The following is a 22,494-nucleotide window of genomic DNA, read 5'->3' as shown; positions in this document are numbered from 1 at the left end:
CTTTGACTGAGGTGTTGTATAAGCCTGATGGCAGTGGGAACAAAGGATCTCCTGAGATGAGACGTTTGCTGCAGCTGTAGCTGCTTCTCTGTCCTGCCACAATGTTGTGGAGAGGGTGGTTGGTATTGTCCAAGATGGCCTCCACCTTACATTGCATGCATCTCTCTACAACAGTCCTGACTGAGTCCAGACTCCTGCCAAGCACAGACCCAGCCTTTTTGACCAGCTTGTCCAGAAGGTGAACAACAACAACAATGACTCACACAGGATTTATTCAGAGATTATTGTCTTCCCATCCTCAGCGTGACATCAGAAGAAAAAGAACCTTTGTCAATGATATATCATTATGATGGGATAATGCAGTTTAATCATAGATTGATCTGAAAGGTCTTCACTCCATTATCATACAATGATTAATTAATACTGACAAATATTACTGCAACATAACTGATCTGATGTTTAATGGTGAGAGTCTGCTCATTGATTGTCATGGATGGAAATCTGCTGGACTCATATGTCTAAAATACAGGTTTATAAAATGATGTGAGGTATGAGTGTTTTGAAGTAAATGAGCTAAAACACTCTAATCCAGGGGCCGGTTTCACAAAGACACACTTTGACTGTGATTTGGATGCAACAGTAATTTCAGACTTCAGATAGACTGAGTTTAAATTCATCTGTTGCACTAAGCAGTTTAGTTCTTGACTATATTAAGCTGGACTTTGGTACAATGATTATGGGTAAATTCAGACTTTTTTCAACAAAAATGGCCGACTGAGGAACCACATCCAACCACTCAGCTCTGTTTATCCTCAGCAGAAAATGTTTGTCCTTGGAAGAATTCATCACTTACAAGACGTTATACTTTGGAATTCTACTGAGGAGTGAAACAATAGACCATATTCACGCGGCAGCATATTCTTCTGACATCACGCTCATAGGTCCGATTGCTACCAAATCGTCTGTGGATCATTATTGGACAAAATTACCAAAAGTTTCATAATGCTTGTTGATATGTTATTTGGTTTTCTAGATAATGATCAATGAACCTAAAGAGGGCGTGACTAAACACATCATACACAAACATCAACAACAGTTGGGCCAGACATCTCAAAACTTGCAGGATGTGTCCACTTAAGTACCCAAAACGTACCCTATACACTATAAATGAGAAAATGTTTGTCCAGTGTGTACAAAACAGGATATGTTTAATAACAATGTTGAACCACGTGTGTAAAACTGTAAAACTCCTTAGGGGCTGACACCAGCTCCAAACGTGCAGGAGCCTTGTGCAAATTGTTCTATAAAACCATCAGTTTGTCCAATCATCACAAAAACTGGTAGATATTTATGTTGAACTATGTTTGTAAAATTATCTTAAAATTATCTTAAAAGGGGGTATTGTTAATCATTCCATATGGTCTTACAGTAGAATATTTTTATGGGGCTTTTATTTTGAAACTGGACTTTTTAAAAGTATCTTCATGCATTTTGCAGTAAAATAAATCCTTCAGTGTGTTGTTAGCATTGGTAGACTAATAAATGGATACACAGTAACTTACAATGGAAACAATATTATTGGATGGATGTTGGAACAGTGTAAAATTTTCTCTGGAATATTTCAAAATTGCTATATTGTGACTTGCCCTCCATAGTAATAATTCCTGATGAGTTGCACACACAATCAAGAGGTTAATCTTGTCACGATGAACAATATGGAGACCAGTGTTGACTGGTAATGCGTGACAGTAATGATCTTATTTTTTCAATTCCGGTCATAAGTGCAAAAAGGGTTAGAACCCGCAAATTGCCATGTTCTATTTTCTACTGATGACTGTGGTACCATCACTCCCACTGCTCCTAACAGAAAGCATTTGTCCATACACGTGTGGAGTTTGATCTAAATGGCTCATTATTATCAGGTTAGGGTCTTTCATAAAGACTACCAGTGTATAACTGATCACTTCTATAATAACTCCATCACATGGACTAAACTGACTGATTGTAATGAAAAGCCATTTATTACCATCAAACCCATGCATCACTCTAACTATAGGTGTGACAGCAGAGGTGGGAGAGGCGATTTGTTGCATTTGTTGACTCTGTCACATTTATCTGTCTGTGTGTGTCTCTGTATCTCTGAACACACCATTCCTCAACCGTGTCCAACAGTGACAGCCATGGGTAATGACAGTCGAACGCTCACTCACTCCTCATTTACTCAGAGCTGGCAGTGTAACAGTTCACTCAGAACTCTTAAGTGCTTGTTAATTTAATATGCAAATAAGTCTCTTGTCAATCTGAGTGCATTTTAATGAAAAAGCTCCCACTTCCAGGGGGCGGGGGTTTCTGCAGGTTGACGTTGGCTGTGTGTGAAAGGGAGAAAGAGGAAACAAGGCCGGGGGAAAAGAGCATGGTGGAGGTGTGGCTGAAGAACAGCAGAAAGACACTGAGGTACAATGTACTGGGGACAGAGAAGGGAAGCCCAGATGGCACGTATTGAACATGCATGGCGGCTGGTTGCAGCCTGAACATGTGCAACACATGAAGGTGATGCCTCCGTCACCTCCACGTTGACCTCCTGTGATCTGTCAGCCATGTTCCCAGCAGACAGAGCCTGAAAACAGAATCTGACAGAATCTGGTTATGAAAGGGAGAAACCATCACAAACATGGGTGACACACACACATACACATACACACACACACACACACACACACACACACAAACACACACACAACGTGCACACACACACACACGGTTCCTATACTCATATCCCTCTGTTAATGACAGAACTCAGCTCAACCTTTGCCTACATATGGGTGGCGCAGTGTGCTGAAAGTAAGGTGAGCGTGTTATTGGGAGGGTGGGGGTGGTTTGCAGGCGGTGTTAAGTCAAGCAGGAACCCTCAATGTTGCTAATTTATTTACAGATTTAATTAGATGGATAGAGCCCTCACAGATATAAGAAAGAGAGGAGAGATGTTGCCAGCGTTACAGCACTTTAATTATGGTAGCAGGCTCCTGATCCCTGCGCTCCGCTGTCTGGGGAGCCAGTTAATTAAAATCCTCATTATTTTACTTTTAATTAGTTCCCCCCTCTTTTGTTTCCTTTCACCATATGGCCGTGTTCCGTGGTCAAATTAACGTAATTGAGCTAATTAAGCCGATCACTTTAATTATTCAAAGCGTTCCGATTGGCCAGGAGAACTTTTCTCCATCTCCCCTCCCTGACATTCCTGTATGAGGCTTGGAGTTGTAAAGTCGTTCTCTTTGTCATTATGCTTCTCCACTCCCATGCTGAAGGCAGTGAGTTATGGCTGCAACATGCCTCACTTCCTACATGTTCCAGCAGTGTCTCATATTTCAATCGCATACAATGCAGGGTACGCAGCGCAGCATCAGAGACCTCAGCGAGTTCAAAGAGGACTCAGGAATCATCGCAGCATTTAACACAATATGGTTATGACAAATTAGGTGTATGTTGGTAGTTGTAGTAGCTACTTCTCGACAATCATCTGGTGCTCAGGGATTGGAGGCTACCATAAATAGCTTACAGCCCGAGCAGCTTTCAGGAGGATTGTCAGCACAGTTTAATGCCACAGACATCTTTACACACAGAACCACTGCATTTACATGCTCGCATTTTGAAATTGGTGACAACCAGATGGTGGTTTTACAGCATACATACTTACGTTGAGCTCAGTGCCTAAGGGTCGACAAGACCTGTCTATCGGCATTCATTTATAGATGACACATACTGTTCCTCTCTGGCATCCTTCACTCTCAACTCATCTATTCTCTCAGTAATGTTAATATATATAATTAATACTATAGAACCTAATGTTGGATTGGATTCAAGGTAAAATACAAGGTACAAGTAATTGCTCCATGACACTTTGATATGAGCAAACAGCTGATTTTATGTTTGTTATATGATGATGGGTGTAACAATATACAGGACGGAGCTTCAGAAAAAACCTCAGACAGTAAGAAATAGACTTTAAATTTCTAGTTTGTTTAGAATATATAGAGCATGAGCAATAAGAGACAGAAAGTCAATCTTCATCAACATAATACAGGGTTCAAATTCAGTTCATAAAGATGATTGTTCTGGTCCGAACTGAAGAGGTGAGCACAAAAAATACAGTGTTAAAAGTCACTTAAAGGATGAGTTCACCTGAATGTCAAAGAAAAGATTTTCTCACTTACTGGTTGTGGTGTGTGGTATGAAGATACTAATGGTTTGAATTGGTTGGTTTTGAGTCTGTGTCTCGTTTGTTGGATGAAATTTTGTTGCTTGCACATTTAAACTAGAGACCATCTTGCAACGGGATCATAGCAGCTGCGACACCTGTCAACATGCTAACGTTCACACCCACGAGTCCTCAGTAGTCATTACTACATTATTACATGATCACTCAAAACTCATGGGTCGGACCACACTCATCTTCATTTTGATCTCAACTTCACACCTGTTAAGTTTTGTGACTTTTGTGACACACTGATAAAATTACAAAAACACCTGCCAAAGCCAGGACCACACTTTGCATGATGACACACACACACACACACACAAACACACACATACACACACACACACACACACACACATATAAAACAGTACCAACACGGTCACAGCTGGTAAAAATTACATTAAAAAATTCAAAAGCAATGAGAATTAATGTCACAGTTAGTGGATATTCCAAAGACGCTGTTAACAATTTCCATTGTGACAATTTTCTACCAAAAAAAACAAATTTTTTGTAATTCAGTTAAACAGAGCATTTAATGCACACAGAACTTGTTCATGGTTCTGTATGTCTGTTTATGATTTTTAGATTTTGAAGGTTTCAACTCTCCAGATTGTAAACTACCACCACAAACTGAGAGGGCATCACATACCGTATTGCGCTTGCCCTCATCAAAGCCCCTCAAAATACTTCCTTATGTGCTCTAATTTACTCATCATGTGCCACCAAAATATAATGATGAAAAATTAAACATGTGCCAGAGGCAGTGACATTTCTCACGACTGCAATGAGGTCAAACGTTTGGTGATTCTGTGGTGTTTGTGGTGAATAGTTTACAGTTCACACATTAAATATGTGAGCTACAAATGGTTTAGTGAATCCCACAATATATAGAACAGGAGAATAACCACTCTAGTACAGTGAATAAATAGATGGATGGATGGATGGATGGATGGATAGATACTTTATTTATAGATTAGGATCTCCTGAACCTCTCTGTTCTGCAGCGCAGTGAGATGATGTAGCTGCTTCTCTGTCCTGCCAGAATGTTGTGGAGAGGATGGTTGGTATTGTCCAAGATGGCCTCCATCATACATTGCATGCGTCTCTCCACCATTTAAGATTAGCCGTGTGTGTGTGTGTGTGTGTGTGTATGTGTGTGTGTGTATTGTATATTGCAATATTTGGGCTGGAGTGTATTTTGGATATCGCCCAAACCTAGTGACCAGATGTCCCAGTTTGTCCTGGATTGTCCTGGTTTTCACCACAATTAAAATAACAACTGTTTCAGTGCTTACACAGACATTTCTCATGGTCTGGCCCACTCATTTTCACTCATTATTACCTAACCCAATATCAAAACATAAACAATGCACCATGGGTACAAAGTCACTGATTAGTCTTTCTAAGCGTCAATCATTCGGTGTGTTGTTGTCAAGGCTATTGCTAGTCTATGAGTCCTAGGCTATGATGCTGGTTGCTCTCTCTGTCTGGTTAGCAGTCATGTCAAAGAGACAGTCCGTTTTATTTTAAGCAGGCTAATTTCTTCTCACTCCTTCCTTCGTAAGCTACAAAAAGGCTGCGTTCATGGCGTCCATGGTGTTGAGAGGTGCACTCATTAGGTGTACTACTAAAATAACTGTCCCCCCATCCTGATGAAAATGCCTATAGTGCATAAGCGCATACATGTGCATGTGCAGGATCACAGTTTCGGGGTTTGAAAACATGGTCACCCTACATTAACTCTTTACTTACCAGTCTTGCCGCTTCAGCCATCGTTGCATATACAAGTGTTACCTCAGGATGCCACAGTAGTTCGCTTTCGGAAAGCTATCAGCTAGCTGGTTAGCATGCTAACTTCAGTAGAAGAAGTGATAGAAATACAATCCAAACAAGAGTTAACATTGGCATTGGAAACAGCTCTATGCTAGTAAAGGAATCTAGTTTGAACCTGCAACTTTTCTTCTAGGCTAGCAAGTAAACCGCTGATAACGATAACATTAGCCATGTAGCAATAGCTAAACTTACAAACAGCTCCTTTAAAGATGGAACTAAAATTGAAGTCAAAATAAAGACATTTAAGTGATTCAGTTTGGAATTACAAAGCATCCCTTACAGTGGTTATTAACTAAAGTGGGAACTGAGCCTCTGGGTCCTCCTGCTGTTCAGATGAGTTCACATCTGGCAACACAAGTGCACTGAAGGTGGTTAAGCTAATGCCAGCACTTTGTTCAGGTCCAACCACTTGGTCTGGCCTCTCCACACACAGAGAGGCCACGTGGTCAGAAAGAGCTTCTGGCCGACAGAGCAGTGGATTAGCATCAGAATGGAATTGGGCTAAAGGAAGGCAGCCATCTTGGATCTATATCACAGGAGTGTCTGGGCAAGAAGGAGGCTTCACCAGTCCTCTTTCCCCTCCATGATGAGCATGTAAAAATATCCTGGCATCATCTTGTGTCTTCACGCAGTGTGAGGTGGAGGAGCTCAGGCAATTACACTCATCTGCATGTGTTAATATGATTAATTAGCAGGAATAAACACTTTCCTATGACACAGGCTACATGGTGAGCCACACACCTGCAGAAGCTCTGATAAAAGACATCACCTCATGGCAAAGAGCCTTTTCATGAGACCTGCTAATTGGCATCTGAAAACGTTCCGGCTAATTAGGAAAAGGCAGATGAGGCTTGATTAGTTTGAATGCAAAGTGTAACTTGTGGTGCGGTGGGACTCAAGAATGTGCCGAGGTTTTATTTCTTCACCATCACGATACAAAGATAATTGTAATTGTGATCATTTGCATACGTTAATGAATTTGCGTGACGCTTCTTGATCAGACGTGGAATAAATAATTGATGCAGTATCAGCACCTACCATGACAAGTGGGACTTTTTGAAATAGCTAAGCGCATTAAGGTGCAAGTTTGATGGCTGCCATGCTCCCAAGCAAGGTGTGAAAGTAGAGCAGATGCTATCTTCTGCTTCTTGCACGCTACACACTCCACCACTGCTATCACACTAAGATTAACTCCTGAGCGCTGATGGTATGGAGACTTTTTACATAGCTTTAAAAAGGCACACTGAGTTTGAGCAAATTAGATGCAGCTCAAGAAAATAATTTTCAGAAGCCATGCAGAGTGGCAGAGAACAAAGAGCTGTGATGGGAAACAAACCAGGCTGTGTAGGAGCTTTAATTGGAACATGGTAAAGAGTAAATACATCAGATTGTTTCAAGTGCCTTGGATGTAGAGGGGGCCACTCCCCTTTAATTAGCCCGCTTTAAGATTAGGCTTTATTAGAGACAGGCAGGCAGGCAGCCACCGAGCCAGTCAGCCACGGGATATGCCACAAGTTCAGCCCCACAGGAGCTCCAGAGGCAAAGATACAGGGCTCATGTTTAATTGCTTCTGTAAATGGTCAGAGCTCAAGCCTCCTAATTCCATTCCTCAGGGTAATCAGGCATGTTTTCTCCATACAGGGTTAAAGAGAGTGGGAGAGTCAGCCACATCCACCATGCTAGGTACCACGCAATACAATGTCACTCTAATGCTGCTAAGGGGCTTCAAAATGACCTCAGCTCACTTTGCAACGTGTTACAGGAAAATCATTTTAATAGGATTTTTTTGTTAACTCCACACACTGAACAGGCATCTGATAAAGAAATAAAAGTCCACAGAAAAAAAGCAAAAACCTTCACTGGATTGTTTCAGTTGTTCAGGGCGTCTGAAGTATAATCACAGGTAACAGCAAAATATTAGATTTGTGTTTTCCTTGAGTGCTTAAAAAAAGTCTCTGGTTGAATTCATTCCTATGTCTGGACATTTTCAGATACTCTGGATTTTGTCTGACACCCCACAATTTTACATTCAATCCTCAGTGTGTAAGATCTCAGATTAACATATAGAAGAGAGAGATCAAGAGTTCATTAAAAACACTGACGCTCAGGGGAAATAATGCCACATGGCATAAGCAAAGCTTTCACAGTCATTTTACAGCAGTCCATCAAACATTCATTTAAACATCTTTTGTTCCCTCTTCCAGTTGGCGCTTGGCTTTCATCGCCGTTTTTTTTTCCCTTGAGCTTTCAGTTAGTCCTGAAGGAGACTTTTGCCATCGCAGTCCACACACACTGTGAGTCTTTGCCTGATGCACAGACCACTTTAATATCGAACACAACATAAATGTGACTTTTGTATGCGGCATATTGAGTCTCTGACACAGTTTCGGACGGGACGTGTTGGTGAGAAACTGTGTCCTCTCTGTGGGAAGAGAGGCGAGGTGATGATGAAAATCCACAACAACGGCGATAGCAACAGGAGAAGAGGAGGAGGAGGAGGAGGAGTGCAACGAGGAGAAGTGAAGTTCAGGAGAAAAGGCGAGGGCGACACATGCACTGCTGCCACTCAGCAAACCTGCAGAGCAAAGAGGGAGAAGGCGAGGGTCACTGCCACAACACACACTTAACATCCATCTGCACAGCTGTTTCTGTTTGTTTCCTTCTTATTGAAGTGTTCCCTTCATTTCAAATTAAAGTTCATTTAACAACCTCCTAAAAAAATACAATGAAATCCATGTTTGAATGTATATATATCTTAAATATATAGATTTGAAGACGAATTGACCTAAAACAGAATATAATATGACATTAATAATAATGTCTTACATTATAATAATGCACTAGTCATCAAGAGTAGCAGCTTATCAAAGTAAAATTTTCCAGATATATTTTCCAGTTCAGGTACCGAATAGAATTCAGTTTTTGATCACATTTCATTTTTCAAGAGTCTCTGATTTTATTTAAGAAAAAATTAAGTTAAACTAAATGATACTAAAGTAAAAGTAAGCAAGAATTTAAGGCAGAATCTACATTGAAAAATGAATGTGCTCACTATGCAGCCTGTCAGTTTGTGTTATTATATATTATAATATTGAATTATTATTAATGATGCTTTACTGTTTATGCCGTATTTTAATGTGACATCTTGTCTAGGTGGAGCTACTTTAAACATCCTGTGGAGTTTCATCTGAACCATGTGTTTTATAAACTAATGATGTTGTTTGTATGAAAGACAGAGAAATTAGTGACTCAGCTCTCAGATAAATGTAGCACAGTAAAAAGTAAAAAGCAGCAAAAAATTTCAGCTGTTATTTTTCAGACTTACAATTTTTTTTAGTGCAAGCACTGTTGTTCCCTTTATAAAAATGGCACATTTTTACCCACATTGCTGCACCATTTTTTCTATATTAATAGAATCTCCTGCTGTGGCAGCCATTGTCCCAGAGGAGAATCAACAGATTATATTATTCACATTAGAGCACAGTGATATTCATGTAAGAACAATTCACACTGCTGTAAATACAGATGGCTCTCTGTGGCATCACGTCAGCAACCCTTTTATTTACCTTCTGGTCTGTCAGCACAGAGTTGCTCTGAAGTGGAGGCAGATGGCTGTTGAGCAAGGCAGCGCCGGGTCTGTCGTGCTCACAGAAGATTGTACCATTGATGTAATGGAAGCGATCGCCGGGCATCAGTCTGTTTCTACAGGTGGCGCAGCTGAAGCACTGCAGAGGTGAAAACAGATCAAATTCAGGTCACTACAGCACAATTATGTACAACGGGCATAAAATCAGTTTACATTAACCTCTTTTTTTCCCTCAAAAATTCAAAAAAAATTGTGCAGAGAAACTGAAACTGGTTTAATAAATATTAAGTAAAATATGAAACACTGCAGTCCAATGTTTTGTAAAAACACTTTTAAAGCTCTCTCAAACAAATTTTAAAAATTACATCACAAGACAAAAAAAGATGGAGGGCACAATTCCTTTCTCTCCTGACAATGAGGGGACTGATCCTCCCTTCTCACCAAATCTCTCTCTCAATTTTTCTGTCAAACAAGAAGCATGAGACAAAGACGCATTAATGCGAGAGCTTGGGATTTACCTTGAGGTGGTAAACATTACCCTGCGCCCTCATTACCATTTCGTTGGCTGGGATAGACTGGCCGCAGGCGCTGCACGCCCCACTGTGCCCGAACAGTCTGCAAACACAAAAACACAGATTGCTCAGTCTGTACAGCCTCCAAAATCTAAAACCAGGAGCTTCCTCTCCTCCTCCTCCTCCTCCACCTCTTCCTTCCTCTCACCTGATGTAGTCGCTCCGACACAGAATCATGCCCCCTTTGCTGTAGCAGGTGGTGCCAATGTCCCCCAGCTGGGCTTGGCAGCAAGAGCACTTAAGGCAGCGAGTGTGCCAGTAGCGCTCCATGGAAAAGAGTAGGAAGCGGTCAGCGATCTTCCCTCCGCATCCTGCGCACGACCTGGGGGCCGGTGGTACGCCTGACGTTTGGCTGTTCACCATGTTGTGATGTGGCTCCTTGGAGGCTCCTGGACATACGAAACAGGTGTGAGGACTGGATCCAGCTTTGTTCACTTTACCACAGGACACTCATGTGTTGCTTAAATACTCTTAAAAGAATCGTTTCTGTGAATCTGCAATATTTGTAAAACAGCACGTCTGATGTGTGTGTAGATGTAACTACAAAGAGGGGTTTATTGTATTTACGGCCACACACACATCAGCTCTTTCCTTCAGAAAGACTGTAACTTACTTTAAGACCTGTAACAGGTTGACCCTAACACTGGCAGGCTGATCAATACAAGAAAGGATCATTCATATATATATATATATATATATATATCAAAAATATAAAAAAATAATTTGACAGAAGAAGAATATAGTGTAGATTTTTTTTTTGGGTGGGTGGGCATAAACATGTCACCAGTGTATTTTGATGTGTGCGTGCGTGTGTCTGTGTGTGTGTGTGTGTGTGTGTGTGTGTGTGTGTGTGTATGAAACAGGGAAGGGGGGGTGGGACTTTTGAAAGAGTGCCAGCATTGAGACTAGATGTGATACTCGCATTATAAAAGTATTTTCTTATATTGCATTTACTGTTTCTGTGTTAACACACTATCTCCATTATGTTAGCTTCACTGACACGCTGTTTAGCTCCGGGTTGAGCTAGCTTAAAGGAAAGCTTTATTCAGAAATGGAGGGAAAAAAAGAGGAAAAGGAAGAGACACGTTACCTCGTCGAGCCAAAGGTTTTTCCTCCTGTGCTGAAGTTTGATGAGGCGGAAGGATATTCACAAGAACCTCGCGTCGCTTGGAGTTGTTGTAAAACAGCACTTAGAACTGACTGGTCTCCATGGCACTCCGTTAAAATGGCAAAGCAACACAACGTAAAGCCCGGGACGGCTCGTTGACGGTAACAGTTGAGCAAACTCTCCCCGACATCCAGCTCCGCTCATAAATAACTACACGTCGGCCTGACCGTGAGCTGGAGACATGACGCAGCTTCTCCCCCTCTCCTCTGTGTTACCGCTGTCCGTCTTTCAACATACCTTGATTTGCTTCTATCGCTTTTGACAGCGACACTATTCATCAAATTGCGCAAGGGGTTATTTAAATTGCCGAGAGGGGACTCAGCCCACATGAAGCGTGCGGCAGCCAATGGGAGTACAAGGGGCGTGGCCACAGTCAAAATGATTTATGAGTTTATAGTGGCTTATTAATATGCACATCCACTTCCCTTAAGCTCCCCGTAGGGTGTTACCCAGTGTGCGCGCGGTATTAACATGGGAAACAGCATTTAAGCCACGGTGTTTGTTTTATAGTTTTCATGGATGGAAATCTTTGATACTGTAAATATATGTACTTGGAGAAAATGGGTTTCAAAAACATTTTGATAAATGCCCAACATCACTTTGTTAATCAGATATGAACATTTAAAATGAAATTAATGAACAATTTACTCAGATATCTTGCTCAAAATTCTCATGTGTTTAAATAATTATAAGATTCAGAGATTCAATGGATTTATTTTCAAAGTGCTACACATTTATCAAACAGAAAGTAAAAACATTATAGTCAATCATGGACAAATTAAAGAGTGGGAACTGTGGTGCCAAAGTCCAAAGCTCCAAAAATGATTTAATTTGATTTTTTCTTAAACTGTCAAATATGGGACTCTCTGTTTTTTCTTTTTTTTTTTTACATTTATCAAAATCTGTGTTCCTTTTCTTATCAGTATACTCAATGTATGATTTAAATGTATAACCAGTCACTATTAAAAAGGCAAATTTCAAAAAGTTAATACAAAGATGCTTTGCTTTGTTAAAAGGTTGTGAAAAGGTTCTTCACATGTTGACAAAAATTATTTTACACAGAAACAGTGATTTAAAGGTAAAAATCAAAGTCAGAACTTTATTGATATCCAACACCTCATACATTCTTTATATAGGGTGTATGGGCTTAAGGAAATGGTGTATGTTCGAGCATGTGAATGTTTTTCTGCAAGTCAATATCTCATCCTTCCATCCATTTTTTTGTTTTGTTTTGTTTGTTTTTGACACTCATTGAAATATCAGATATTATCTGGCCAAATAAAGCAATAAAGCCAAACAATCATACTTGTACATTGATAAAGATGGAGTGCAGAATATGATAAGCACACTTTTGATCTTTTTTTTTTTAATCTCAAAGGAATGTCAAAGTAGCACTACTGAAGGTTCAGGAATTATTCAGTCACTTCATCAACAGACCAGTCTCTGTAGGTTGTAGGTCTCATTACATTAAACTGCCACATTGCTGCACATCCAGCTAAGTTCCAGTAGAGGACAGCATCCTATAATATTAAGAGCAGATATGGTTTCCACTGTACACTCTGGTACATGAGGTTAGAGAAGACAGAATTAGTGAAAAACAAAACAGCAGGAACAGTGCTGAAATTCTTGTCCTCAAATGTTCAGTGGTTGGGTTTATTTTTCATTTTTTACATAGATTAATAGACCTATATTAGGTTTTACAACTGAGTTGCACCTTCAAATTAACCTCTTAAATTTTGTGTTGCAGAAATATGTTAAAAATGTAATATTTTTTTCAACAAATTAATATGTGTAAACTCTTTGATGAAGTTTTTGTCTGTTTTATTTCTTCTTTTGTTGTTTTCTGAAGCACTCACATGTTTATGACATTAACTCTACCACAATTATTATTACATTGACTCTAAGAAATAATATGAATTGGTATAAATTACTGTATCATTTCCACTGAAGGTTGTGGAGTTGTGGTTTCAAACTGTGACTACTAAAGAACAATAGTGATTATTTCATAACCTTTTTTATTTTGGAAGTTTTTGACAGAAACTCAGTTAGCAGCTGTCATGTCTGCATTAACACAGGTGTGAACTGAAAGGTTAGACGAGTCTAGAGACAGAAAACTTAAAACATCATAAACATCCTCATTCTGTCAAGATAAAACAAATACGTGACTATAGCAACATTTCATTTTTAAAATTAAATTTTCAATGTGATGTGTGTACAAAACAACAATACACATGAATTTCCCCTAGGGGACAAATAAAGTATCTATCTATCTATCTATCTATCTATCTATCTATCTATCTATCTATCTATCTCCATGAAAACTGATGTAGTCTGTAATTTCTGATCTTTTGCCGGGTCATTGTCCCACAGATTTGATCCAGAGACACTGAGACGCTGCCCCTGTGTAGTTCTTGATACCACCACAGGGAGTCTCCAAAGTTCATCCATTTCAAGTCTTACACATGGGACCTTTAAATTGATTACATAACAGATTAAATAGTAGTTGCAGTTCTGATTAGCAGCAGTGCTGGCAGTGCCAATAGTGCAGTAGTGGTAGTAGCTGAAATATCAACAGAGAAACATACAATGTGTAAAATATAGATAGATACGCACCTGAAAAGTCATTATTTCAGAATTATGAAAATACATTTATAACAGTTTTGTTTGAATAAGGTTAATCAAAAGCAAAAGCACATATTCATTTAAGTCGCATTTCCACCATAGGAATTTTCCCCAGGAACCAGGAACCTTTTTGAGGAACTATACTCATTTTAACCGCAGGAACCAGGGTCTTAATTTAGTTCCAAGATAAATGATCGAAACCCAAAAAGGTACCTGGTCGGGCGGTAGTACTTTCCAATGGTTCAGGACATTTGGGGGTGTGGTCTGCAGTGCTGAACATTTCTGACTGATCGAGTGCTCACTGCATCTTATTTCACCTGCAATGTATAAAAGTCTGAATGCAATTTGTCCCATATTTTCATTCACAACCCCCCCCCCACACACACACACACACACACACATGTGCTGTGAATAATGTCAAGTAATGTCAAGTAATAATTTTGTATGATACCAATGTCAGTCTGTCTATCTGATACTTTCCTCCTGACTTAAATATCATAACTATGAAAATTTTTCTGACTTCAAAAATTAAATTTGACCAAATACCTGCAAAACTATTGACGTTCCCATCAGCCTCAGCTGTAATTTTAGTTGTAGTCATTTGAATGAGTGTTGATGTCATGGTGATTAATCAACTATGAACCCTTAATTTAAACAGGATCCTTTGTTTAAATGCTGACTTTAGTTCCATAAACCATGTTAGCTGTGAGTCATGTTCATCACGTTCATTTTCAGAACAACAAGCCAATGAAGACGTGTTATTGTCCCACATTGTGTTGAAGAGGAACAGCTTTGATACATCCTTTTTCAGAGCGCAGGGGGGGCTGGGGTGGGGGTGGAGTTTCCTCTGCTGTGGTCAGTGTGGAAGCCCGGGCAAACTTACACTACTCTGTGAGGCCCTGTTGATTTCTGACATATTTCCTGATCCTCCGTAATGCCCATGGACTGTATATAAAAAGGTCAAGCCCATGCTGAAAGTTACAGCTCTCTGTGAGGCTGGACGACACCTGTAACTTCGAGTCTGGTTTCCCAGCCAAAGCAAACTACCGTGGAGGATCACAGCACCACAAGCTTCCAAGACAGTCACTTAGGAAGCCCCGTCATTATAATGTGGAGCAATCCTTTAACCTGAGGCTCTATTTTCTCTGCCTTCTGAGTCCTCAGGTACTGGGTTGTCATGGAGTTTTGGAGTAGTGTGTTGCAGAAAGGGGGGGGGGGTCAGTGAATTTCAGATGGATTCTTACAGTAATGGTATGAGAAGGTGATTGAAATGATTGACGATGAATAATCCCAAAAACCACAAATCAGAGCTAGAGACTAAATCTCATGGATTAACTAAAACTAAAACCAGGCTATTCTCATCAAGTCACTGAGTGTGACAGTAGGCTGGTGACCAGAGAGATGAAGTGAAATGATAGAGAAGTAACTGTTCTCCCTACTGTATGCAGTTTTTATATGGCCACACCAACCAATCAGATATAAATAAATGTTGAGTATTTTAATGTGGCATGTTTATGATTAGTCAAATTGACAAGGACAAAATAAAATACTTTTCAGTTACTGTTTGAATTTTGGGATGAAGTGGAACGATTTGGAGGGGCAGAGCATTTGGTGGGACCATGGGGCAATTCCTGCCTTATGTTTTATTATTTGAGTATCTAAGACAGACTTTAAATATTTTTACACCACTTAAGGTTGTGGCCAAATGACATCGGACCTCGGTCCAGAGGATTACGACATTACCATGACATTATCTACACATAGTCATGGTGCCCTGATGAGCCACTTCTACTGGCACCATAAGGTGAAAATTTGAAACACCTGAACACCGAACACCTTTACACTCCGCAAAGAATGAATCTTTTCAATTTTTAACAGTTCAACAGTGTTCCTCCAGCACCCCCCTCTGATACATAATGTAGTACCCACCAAGCAGTTAATACACTGCTTCAATTATGATCCCAAACACTAAATATCTATGTCCAATTAAAAGTGGAGACTGAAGAATTAGTAGAGCAGCAGCTCACACCACTGACTGGGGTCTGATGGGGCAGACAGGAGGTCAGAGTGTTCCTTCCTCCTCTCAGAGGGAGGCAGAGGCCAGGGTGAGGAATTTAGGAGTCCACCGTAATGTTTGTGCTACAGAGGCAGCCGGATCATTGTGTAAGGCTGCGAGGCAACGTGGACCCAGAGCTCTGAAAAGGTGGAGTGAGGAGCTCAGTGGTAAGAGAGTCACTGATGATCCACAAAAAGTTGTGAGGCAATGACAGTGGTATATGAAGCATGTATCATGGCTGACAGAACCACAGTTTCAATGTGGAATAAAATACTTTATTTTCTTTTAGACATTCAGCATTCAGCAACCAACCTTTGTTGTTTTGTTAGTAGATTCCCAGTGTAACTCAACAGGTAGAAAACTACCATCAACTACCATTATCCAGTCATGTCCAGGGGTCCTGTGAGGAGGCCTAGAGACAGGAAGGAAACTTGATAAATACCTTGAAAAAGTGCCGTTGCAAAATTGTATACTGTAATGTGACGAATTCACTGCGATGAATCCCATAACAAGCGAGTGCATCGTGTGTGAATGAGTGAATGAATGAGTGAGAGAAAGTCACTTACTTCAGCCTCATTAGCTGCTGTGTCAGTCTGTCCAAAACTTTGGTCCAAACTGAAATATCTCCACAACTACTGGATGGATTACAGTGAAATTCTGTACAGACATTCATGTTCCCCAGAGGATGAAGGCAAATGACTTTTCCATAGTACAGCCATGAAGTTGACATTTTTGGTTAAATGTTTCCACAACCATTGGATGTATTGCCATGAAATTTCATTCAGACGTTGATGTCTCCCTGTAATAACTTTTGTGATCCTCTGACCTTTACTCCAGCAAGACCATTGGGCCAAAATTTCAATTTGTCCAATACTTTACTTTATAAACAAATATTAGCAGAACTACGGCCAGGAACACACTGGATTTGTGGCAGCTACAGAACGTCTTGGTTTTCATTACGGCGCACATGTTAATGGGATACAGTGGCACACTGCCTGCGTGACACGTGCATCTCATGCCTCACAGCTGCATCACATGATCTAGAGATTCTGTGTCTCACCTATTTTTCACATATGACAAGTCTCACAGCAAAAACAGACACAGAAAAGACCTGATGATGTCATAGTGACATCATGCCAGCAACATGAACTTTCACTATAGATTCTATGTCTAGACTGAATTTGAATATGATCAGACATGAAAAAAAATGTTTTAACCATTGTAGCAGCTGCACTGTAGTAGGAACATAATGGAGATAGAGAATCAAAAAATTCTTAGGGTGCACCTACAAAACCTCATTTCATTCAAACATTAGCCAAAAAATAAGACGGATCACAGGTTGATATGTTTTTATTAGATGTACAGGAGTTTACAGTATATGTCTCATAGCATCATTTGCGCCCTTGAAATAAAGCGTCGTATGTACAATCTGAAGGACTCACCTGAACAACATGCTGGGAGGGGCACTAGGACCCCCCCCAACCCACCAATCAACTAAAATAAAATCACACCCCGAAAAATGAGGTGATCCTAGAATTTACCACTCCACCATTGACAGTGAAGTCTATATCTATATACTGTACACTGAATGTTTTTAACTATATGCTGTGGTAGGATAATGAGCGAAACACACACACACACACACACACACACACACACACACACACACACACACACACACACACACACACACAGTCCCTATATTCACTGATGAATGTCTCATATCATCTCGTTCTTCCACCCTGATTCAAAATAATGAAGATTACACAAAGTGACAAATAAATAAAAGTTAGAAGTCTCCGCCAGCAGTCTGACACAGCAAAATGCTGTATGTCGTCCTCAGTGCTGCCCTGGTACTAGAGAGGTAACACCCCTCTAGTGTGGGCAAACTGACATTATCATGGCAGGATGCTTAAAGTGCTAGAAATTGTGTTGCCTGGTTGTGGGGAAGGGAGTGTGGTGGCAGGAACTCAGAGGTCCCCACCCATCTAACTGACAGGGAAGCATGGGATAGGCTGTGGATAGGTGCAGAGTCTGCGGCCAGTGTGCCGGGCAGGGGCAGGGCACGATGAGTCACCTCAGTGCCTGAAGGTGTGGATGTCGTTGTGGAGGCTGACTGAAGGGCTGGAGGCCTCGCTGTGCGTGCGACAGCCCGAGCTGCAGCTGCAGCGCTGTATCCACATGACGTTCCTGTAGAAACTCTCCCCGTCAGGACAGTGGAAATGAAGGCGCACGGTACGGGAGAGGGAGGGTGTACAACAGCGGTCATCAGTGCAAGTCCCACAGGTGCGAGGGCGGTACCGCGGTGCTGTTGAGCATCCAGCGAAGGTGATACTTACTGGTTGCTGTGGTCGGACAGTTCGCTGACACTTCTTCCCTTTCTGGACGACAAACAGATTTTTGTCAGTGTTTACTAATTTATTTATTCTTTATACATGAGTGAAAATCATATTAACTTCAACATAGGACTTTAACTGACAAACACATCATCTCAAAGCCAGTTCACTACCAGTACTGGACTGCTTTGTAATATAATACCCTTTAAATCCTACTGCTCTGTTTATCTCCAATATTCTTTCATTTCCTAATGGGCCTGATTCTTAGCATACCTTGCTAGCTACAGGAAGCCGCAGCTCACATTGTTGGACCTGGCACAGTCTGGTTTCTCGGACCAGCCGACAGTCTTGGTTGTCATTGGTCACGCGACTTGAAATGCCCATCCCACATGTGGTGGAGCACTCAGTCCATGCAGTGGTTTGTGGGAAACAGCTGGATTTGAGCAATAACTCAGACATGGGGAAGGACACCATCTCTGTGACAGAGACAAAGAAAGACAATCAAACATTGATATTTGTAAAGATTCATTCATTCTATCCATACATTCATGGCCTCGAAAAAGCTGGGATTAGAGATGTCAGTCAGTTGTTTTGATGATATGTTTACAAGGCCACAACACATGCAATTTCATGCAATTAGCTGTGGACATTTATGGTCCCCAGGATGAATCATAAAGATTCTGCTGTTAATGCCAGATCAAAATAAATCGCAAACTCTGATGTGAAGGTAGCAGTTTTATGCACTGAGCACATTCATGATCCCCTGAGGAGAAGCCGTTTCAATTTTATCCAAGACGAGCTGAACTGAGGGAAACTGAACTTGGTTGTAGATGCTTGGAGACGTTTCACCTCTCAGAGAGATTCTTTGTCTCCACCATCTACTTGAACTCATTAATTCGGGATATGCTCCTTCTCAGCCAGTGCATGAGCTCATAACCTCCATGAGCAAGGTTCTGAGGATGAACTGCCCAATCCAGGTGTACTAAGCTTGAAGAGACTTACCCTAGAAGACTCAGAGGTCTTTTTACTGCCAAAAGGGGCTTCTACAAAATACTGAATTAAGGAGGAATTTAAAGTTCCATGTTTTCCTCTTCTTCTGTGTTTTATTTGAAGTGTTGATCTATAAGAAGATATATTTGTGGTTCTAAGAACCACAAAACCTCAGTGTAGTTTTCTCCTCTCAGGCTTCTCTCTGGAGCTCTAGTAACAACAGGTCAGTGAACCAATCAGAAGAGAGGAGGCTCTGAGCCTCTCTTCTGATTGGCTTACTTTTTTCTGAGTGATCCAATAAAAATATAGCAGATATCAGGTAAACACTCAGAGAAACCAAATCCTGCAAGTTGAATGGTGGGTCCAGGTGGGCGAGGCTTAGTGACTGCTTTGTTGTGATATCACAAAGTTGGACTGGATGGAGCTTTAAGTTTCAGATTTTTTATACATTTGCAAAATGGCAATTTCATCCATTTACAATTTAGTCTACAACATAATAAACTGTATAACAAAAACTGTATATCTAACTGGCAAAAAAACTCTGCCCCTCACCTTTTCTCTCTCAGGGTTAAATCTTTAAATTTTATTTAAAACAAGAAACATATTTAGGCTAAATATTTTTTTTTGATATTTTTTTTTAAAAGAGAAAGCTAAGAAGTAGAAACTACCTCAGAAATTGAATCTGATCTCTGTTTCTGATGAAACTTCACTTCATGACATTAGAGCACCAGTGTGGAACAAATATTACAGAATTCCCCTTCAATGCAAGTTATTGTTATTTGAAGTCAGAAATTAAAAACCTTTCTGAAACCACAACAAAGTGTATTCTGCTGGGATATGCTGCAATGTTTACCTCTGAACGTGGCCCCTCTGGTCAGAGCTGGGGGCTGAGGCGGGGCCGGCACCAGGGCACTGATGTGGTTGAGAAGGGGCTGGCCGTCTGGTAGGGAGGTGTGTGTCAGCTCCTCTGGCTCCTCACTGATGTGGTTGTCATCGTCACACAACCACTCCTCGCAGCAGCCGCCCTCAGGCCGCGCCAGCCGGGGCCACGAGCAGCGCCAGTCGGGTAGAGGCACTTTGTGGGGACAGAGGGGCATGCAGCCCACCACCCCGTCCATACAGGTGCACTGGTGCTCGCAGTTGGGCTGAAAGTCCTCGCCGTGCTGGTACATCCGCCCACTTAACTCGCAGGGCAAACCCTGGGCCTCAGCTGTCAACACGAACACACAAAACAGGAAACAGAGCTGAGGACGCTTTAGAAAACACATCTAACACCTCACAGCCTGTAGGATCAAACTGGGGAAGGAATACATTTTCTAAAGGGAATAGTTCATGATTTCATGCTTTTTAAATTAAAAGGATGTGTTACTGAGGAATAAAGAAAGGATGGTCCAAACTTGTGCAACAGAGGCAGAAACATGCTGTCATGTCTTTCAGTCCCTATTATATGTCAACCTACAAAAGCCCTGTATCCTACAGTTCCCATAATGCACTCTTTATTTGATCCTCCCTGTCCACATCTTTAAAACTCCAGTTTATGACGAATATTTGTATTCTGCAAAATAACCCTGATGACATCACCAGGTTATTTTCTCCTCCAGACTTTATACAAATTTCTCCACAGGCTGAGCAGCAGGAAGAAAATCAGTACTCCTTTAATATATAAATCTTTGTTTACACTGGTCATTTGTCTTGTGATTTATTTAGACTGGTAGCCATATTTTTCCTCCTTATAAGAAGTGGTCACAAACAGTTTGGCTTCAGTTATGAACTGTTCAATGAGGGATTTTTTTTCTTGATTTTCAGATTTATTGAGGGATTTTGATTTTAATATCTAATAATTGATGTTATAATAACTACCTTTATATTATATTATATTATACTGTCTGTTGTATATACATGTACATGTAAATATGTGAATATATTATATTTTGCTATTTCATTATCATTATAATTATATTAATACTTATCACTTTTATTCACTTTTTATTTTTCATACAAGCAGGTTTTACTTTCAGAAGATGCACAGTTTCCTTACTACTGATATGTTTTGTGGTTTAAACCCAGAGCTGTTTTGTTCTATCATCTTAGTTAAGTTGAATCGTGTGTTCCTGCTCAGTGTCACCCTCACCTCGACACAGTCCTCTCTTGGGATCTCCTCCAGCCCCAAGATGGCAGCGTAGCCCCTTGATGTGATCACAGGGCTCGGTGGCGCTGCAGTCGTCGTTGAACTGCCTCGCACACACTTTACAGCAGCCGCAGTGGTCGGTCACCCAGCTGACGCCCAGCGGGCAGAGCAGAGGTGAGGGGGCACAGGAGCACTCAGATGGACACTCACCCTCTGCAGACTGGGTCAGGGTCAGAGGTCAGTTCAGGATGGAGGACAGCTCATCCAACATTAGCCATAAAGATTGAAAACAATGAACCTTCACAAACACACATGAACACAGAGAAGCTTTAAAAGCAGCAGGTCAGAGACTCACCATAACTGCAGCACTGCAGAGCACAAACAGGGTGGAGATGAGCTGTTGTAAAGTGACAGGGTTAAACATCCTGATGCAGCAGATCAACAAAAACAGGAATAAAGAAGACGGCGCTCAGATGAACTGTCCAGAGTCCTGAGAAGAAAGAAGCATCAATCATCAGCTGCAGGATGAAAGCGTATCCACAGTCCAGAGAGGTCTGAGAGGTCGCTGGCTCATCTACAGTATCCTGGTGTCAGCTCAGCTCTGCCTCACAGAGAGGTCTCCCTGTGCAGGCCCTGTACTTATATACACAAATGCCCCCGCCCCCGCAGTGACATCACTGACTCTCCTCTCCAGACAGATGGAGGGGGTCCAGAGGGATGAAGTGGCAGATACACTGGTGTGAAATACTAACAGACAAACATTGACCAATCACTGTGTCATGTGACCTCGATGAGAAACGTCAAGGTGTCAAAATATATGCAGGAAGCAAATCTTTAACAATTAATAGTGACTGGTGTATCCTGGCAACCAAAAGGTGATTAAAATATGTTGTAGTTCAGGCCACACATACCCAGAGGTATTACACAGAAGAAAAGAGAAAGCACAGG

The 22,494-nt window shown here is 41.0% G+C and overlaps 2 protein-coding genes across 2 annotated transcripts; both read right to left on the bottom strand.

The window, feature by feature from the left end:
- Window positions 1-7,440: 7,440 nt before the first annotated feature.
- LOC111228510 (LIM domain transcription factor LMO4-B-like) lies at window positions 7,441-11,707 on the bottom strand. Its single transcript, XM_022754437.1, has 5 exons — window positions 11,337-11,707; window positions 10,395-10,635; window positions 10,193-10,289; window positions 9,655-9,813; window positions 7,441-8,663 (listed from the first exon to the last, which is right to left on the bottom strand). Exons 2-5 carry the CDS (start codon window positions 10,607-10,609, stop codon window positions 8,655-8,657), a joined length of 480 nt encoding a protein of 159 aa, XP_022610158.1. The 5' UTR covers window positions 10,610-10,635; window positions 11,337-11,707; the 3' UTR covers window positions 7,441-8,654.
- A 5,753-nt stretch (window positions 11,708-17,460) lies between these two features.
- On the bottom strand, window positions 17,461-22,140 carry LOC111229671 (protein CYR61-like). The gene is made up of 5 exons (XM_022756095.1): window positions 21,902-22,140; window positions 21,550-21,766; window positions 20,272-20,628; window positions 18,702-18,904; window positions 17,461-18,473 (listed from the first exon to the last, which is right to left on the bottom strand). Exons 1-5 carry the CDS (start codon window positions 21,968-21,970, stop codon window positions 18,171-18,173), a joined length of 1,149 nt encoding a protein of 382 aa, XP_022611816.1. The 5' UTR covers window positions 21,971-22,140; the 3' UTR covers window positions 17,461-18,170.
- Between the last annotated feature and the right edge of the window lie 354 nt (window positions 22,141-22,494).

Source organism: Seriola dumerili, unplaced genomic scaffold (assembly GCF_002260705.1).
Source record: "Seriola dumerili isolate Sdu_G_001 unplaced genomic scaffold, Sdu_1.0 BDQW01000017.1, whole genome shotgun sequence".
NCBI classification, from domain to species: domain Eukaryota; kingdom Metazoa; phylum Chordata; class Actinopteri; order Carangiformes; family Carangidae; genus Seriola; species Seriola dumerili.
This window is presented reverse-complemented; position numbering and strand designations above follow the sequence as displayed.

What these genes read in the sequence shown, in the direction of transcription:
- LOC111228510 (XM_022754437.1), bottom strand. Translation starts at nt 10,609, where the DNA reads ATGGTGAACAGCCAAACGTCAGGCGTACCACCGGCCCCCAGGTCGTGC. An exon ending in TGTCGGAGCGACTACATCAG is followed by an intron (nt 10,290 to 10,394) that starts GTGAGAGGAAGG and finishes TTGTGTTTGCAG; the next exon opens with ACTGTTCGGGCACAGTGGGG. An exon ending in GTAATGTTTACCACCTCAAG is followed by an intron (nt 9,814 to 10,192) that starts GTAAATCCCAAG and finishes TCACCTCTGCAG; the next exon opens with TGCTTCAGCTGCGCCACCTG.
- LOC111229671 (XM_022756095.1), bottom strand. Translation starts at nt 21,970, where the DNA reads ATGTTTAACCCTGTCACTTTACAACAGCTCATCTCCACCCTGTTTGTG. An exon ending in CAAGAGAGGACTGTGTCGAG is followed by an intron (nt 20,629 to 21,549) that starts GTGAGGGTGACA and finishes TCGTGTTGACAG; the next exon opens with CTGAGGCCCAGGGTTTGCCC. An exon ending in CAGAGGGGCCACGTTCAGAG is followed by an intron (nt 18,905 to 20,271) that starts GTAAACATTGCA and finishes TCTCTGTCACAG; the next exon opens with AGATGGTGTCCTTCCCCATG.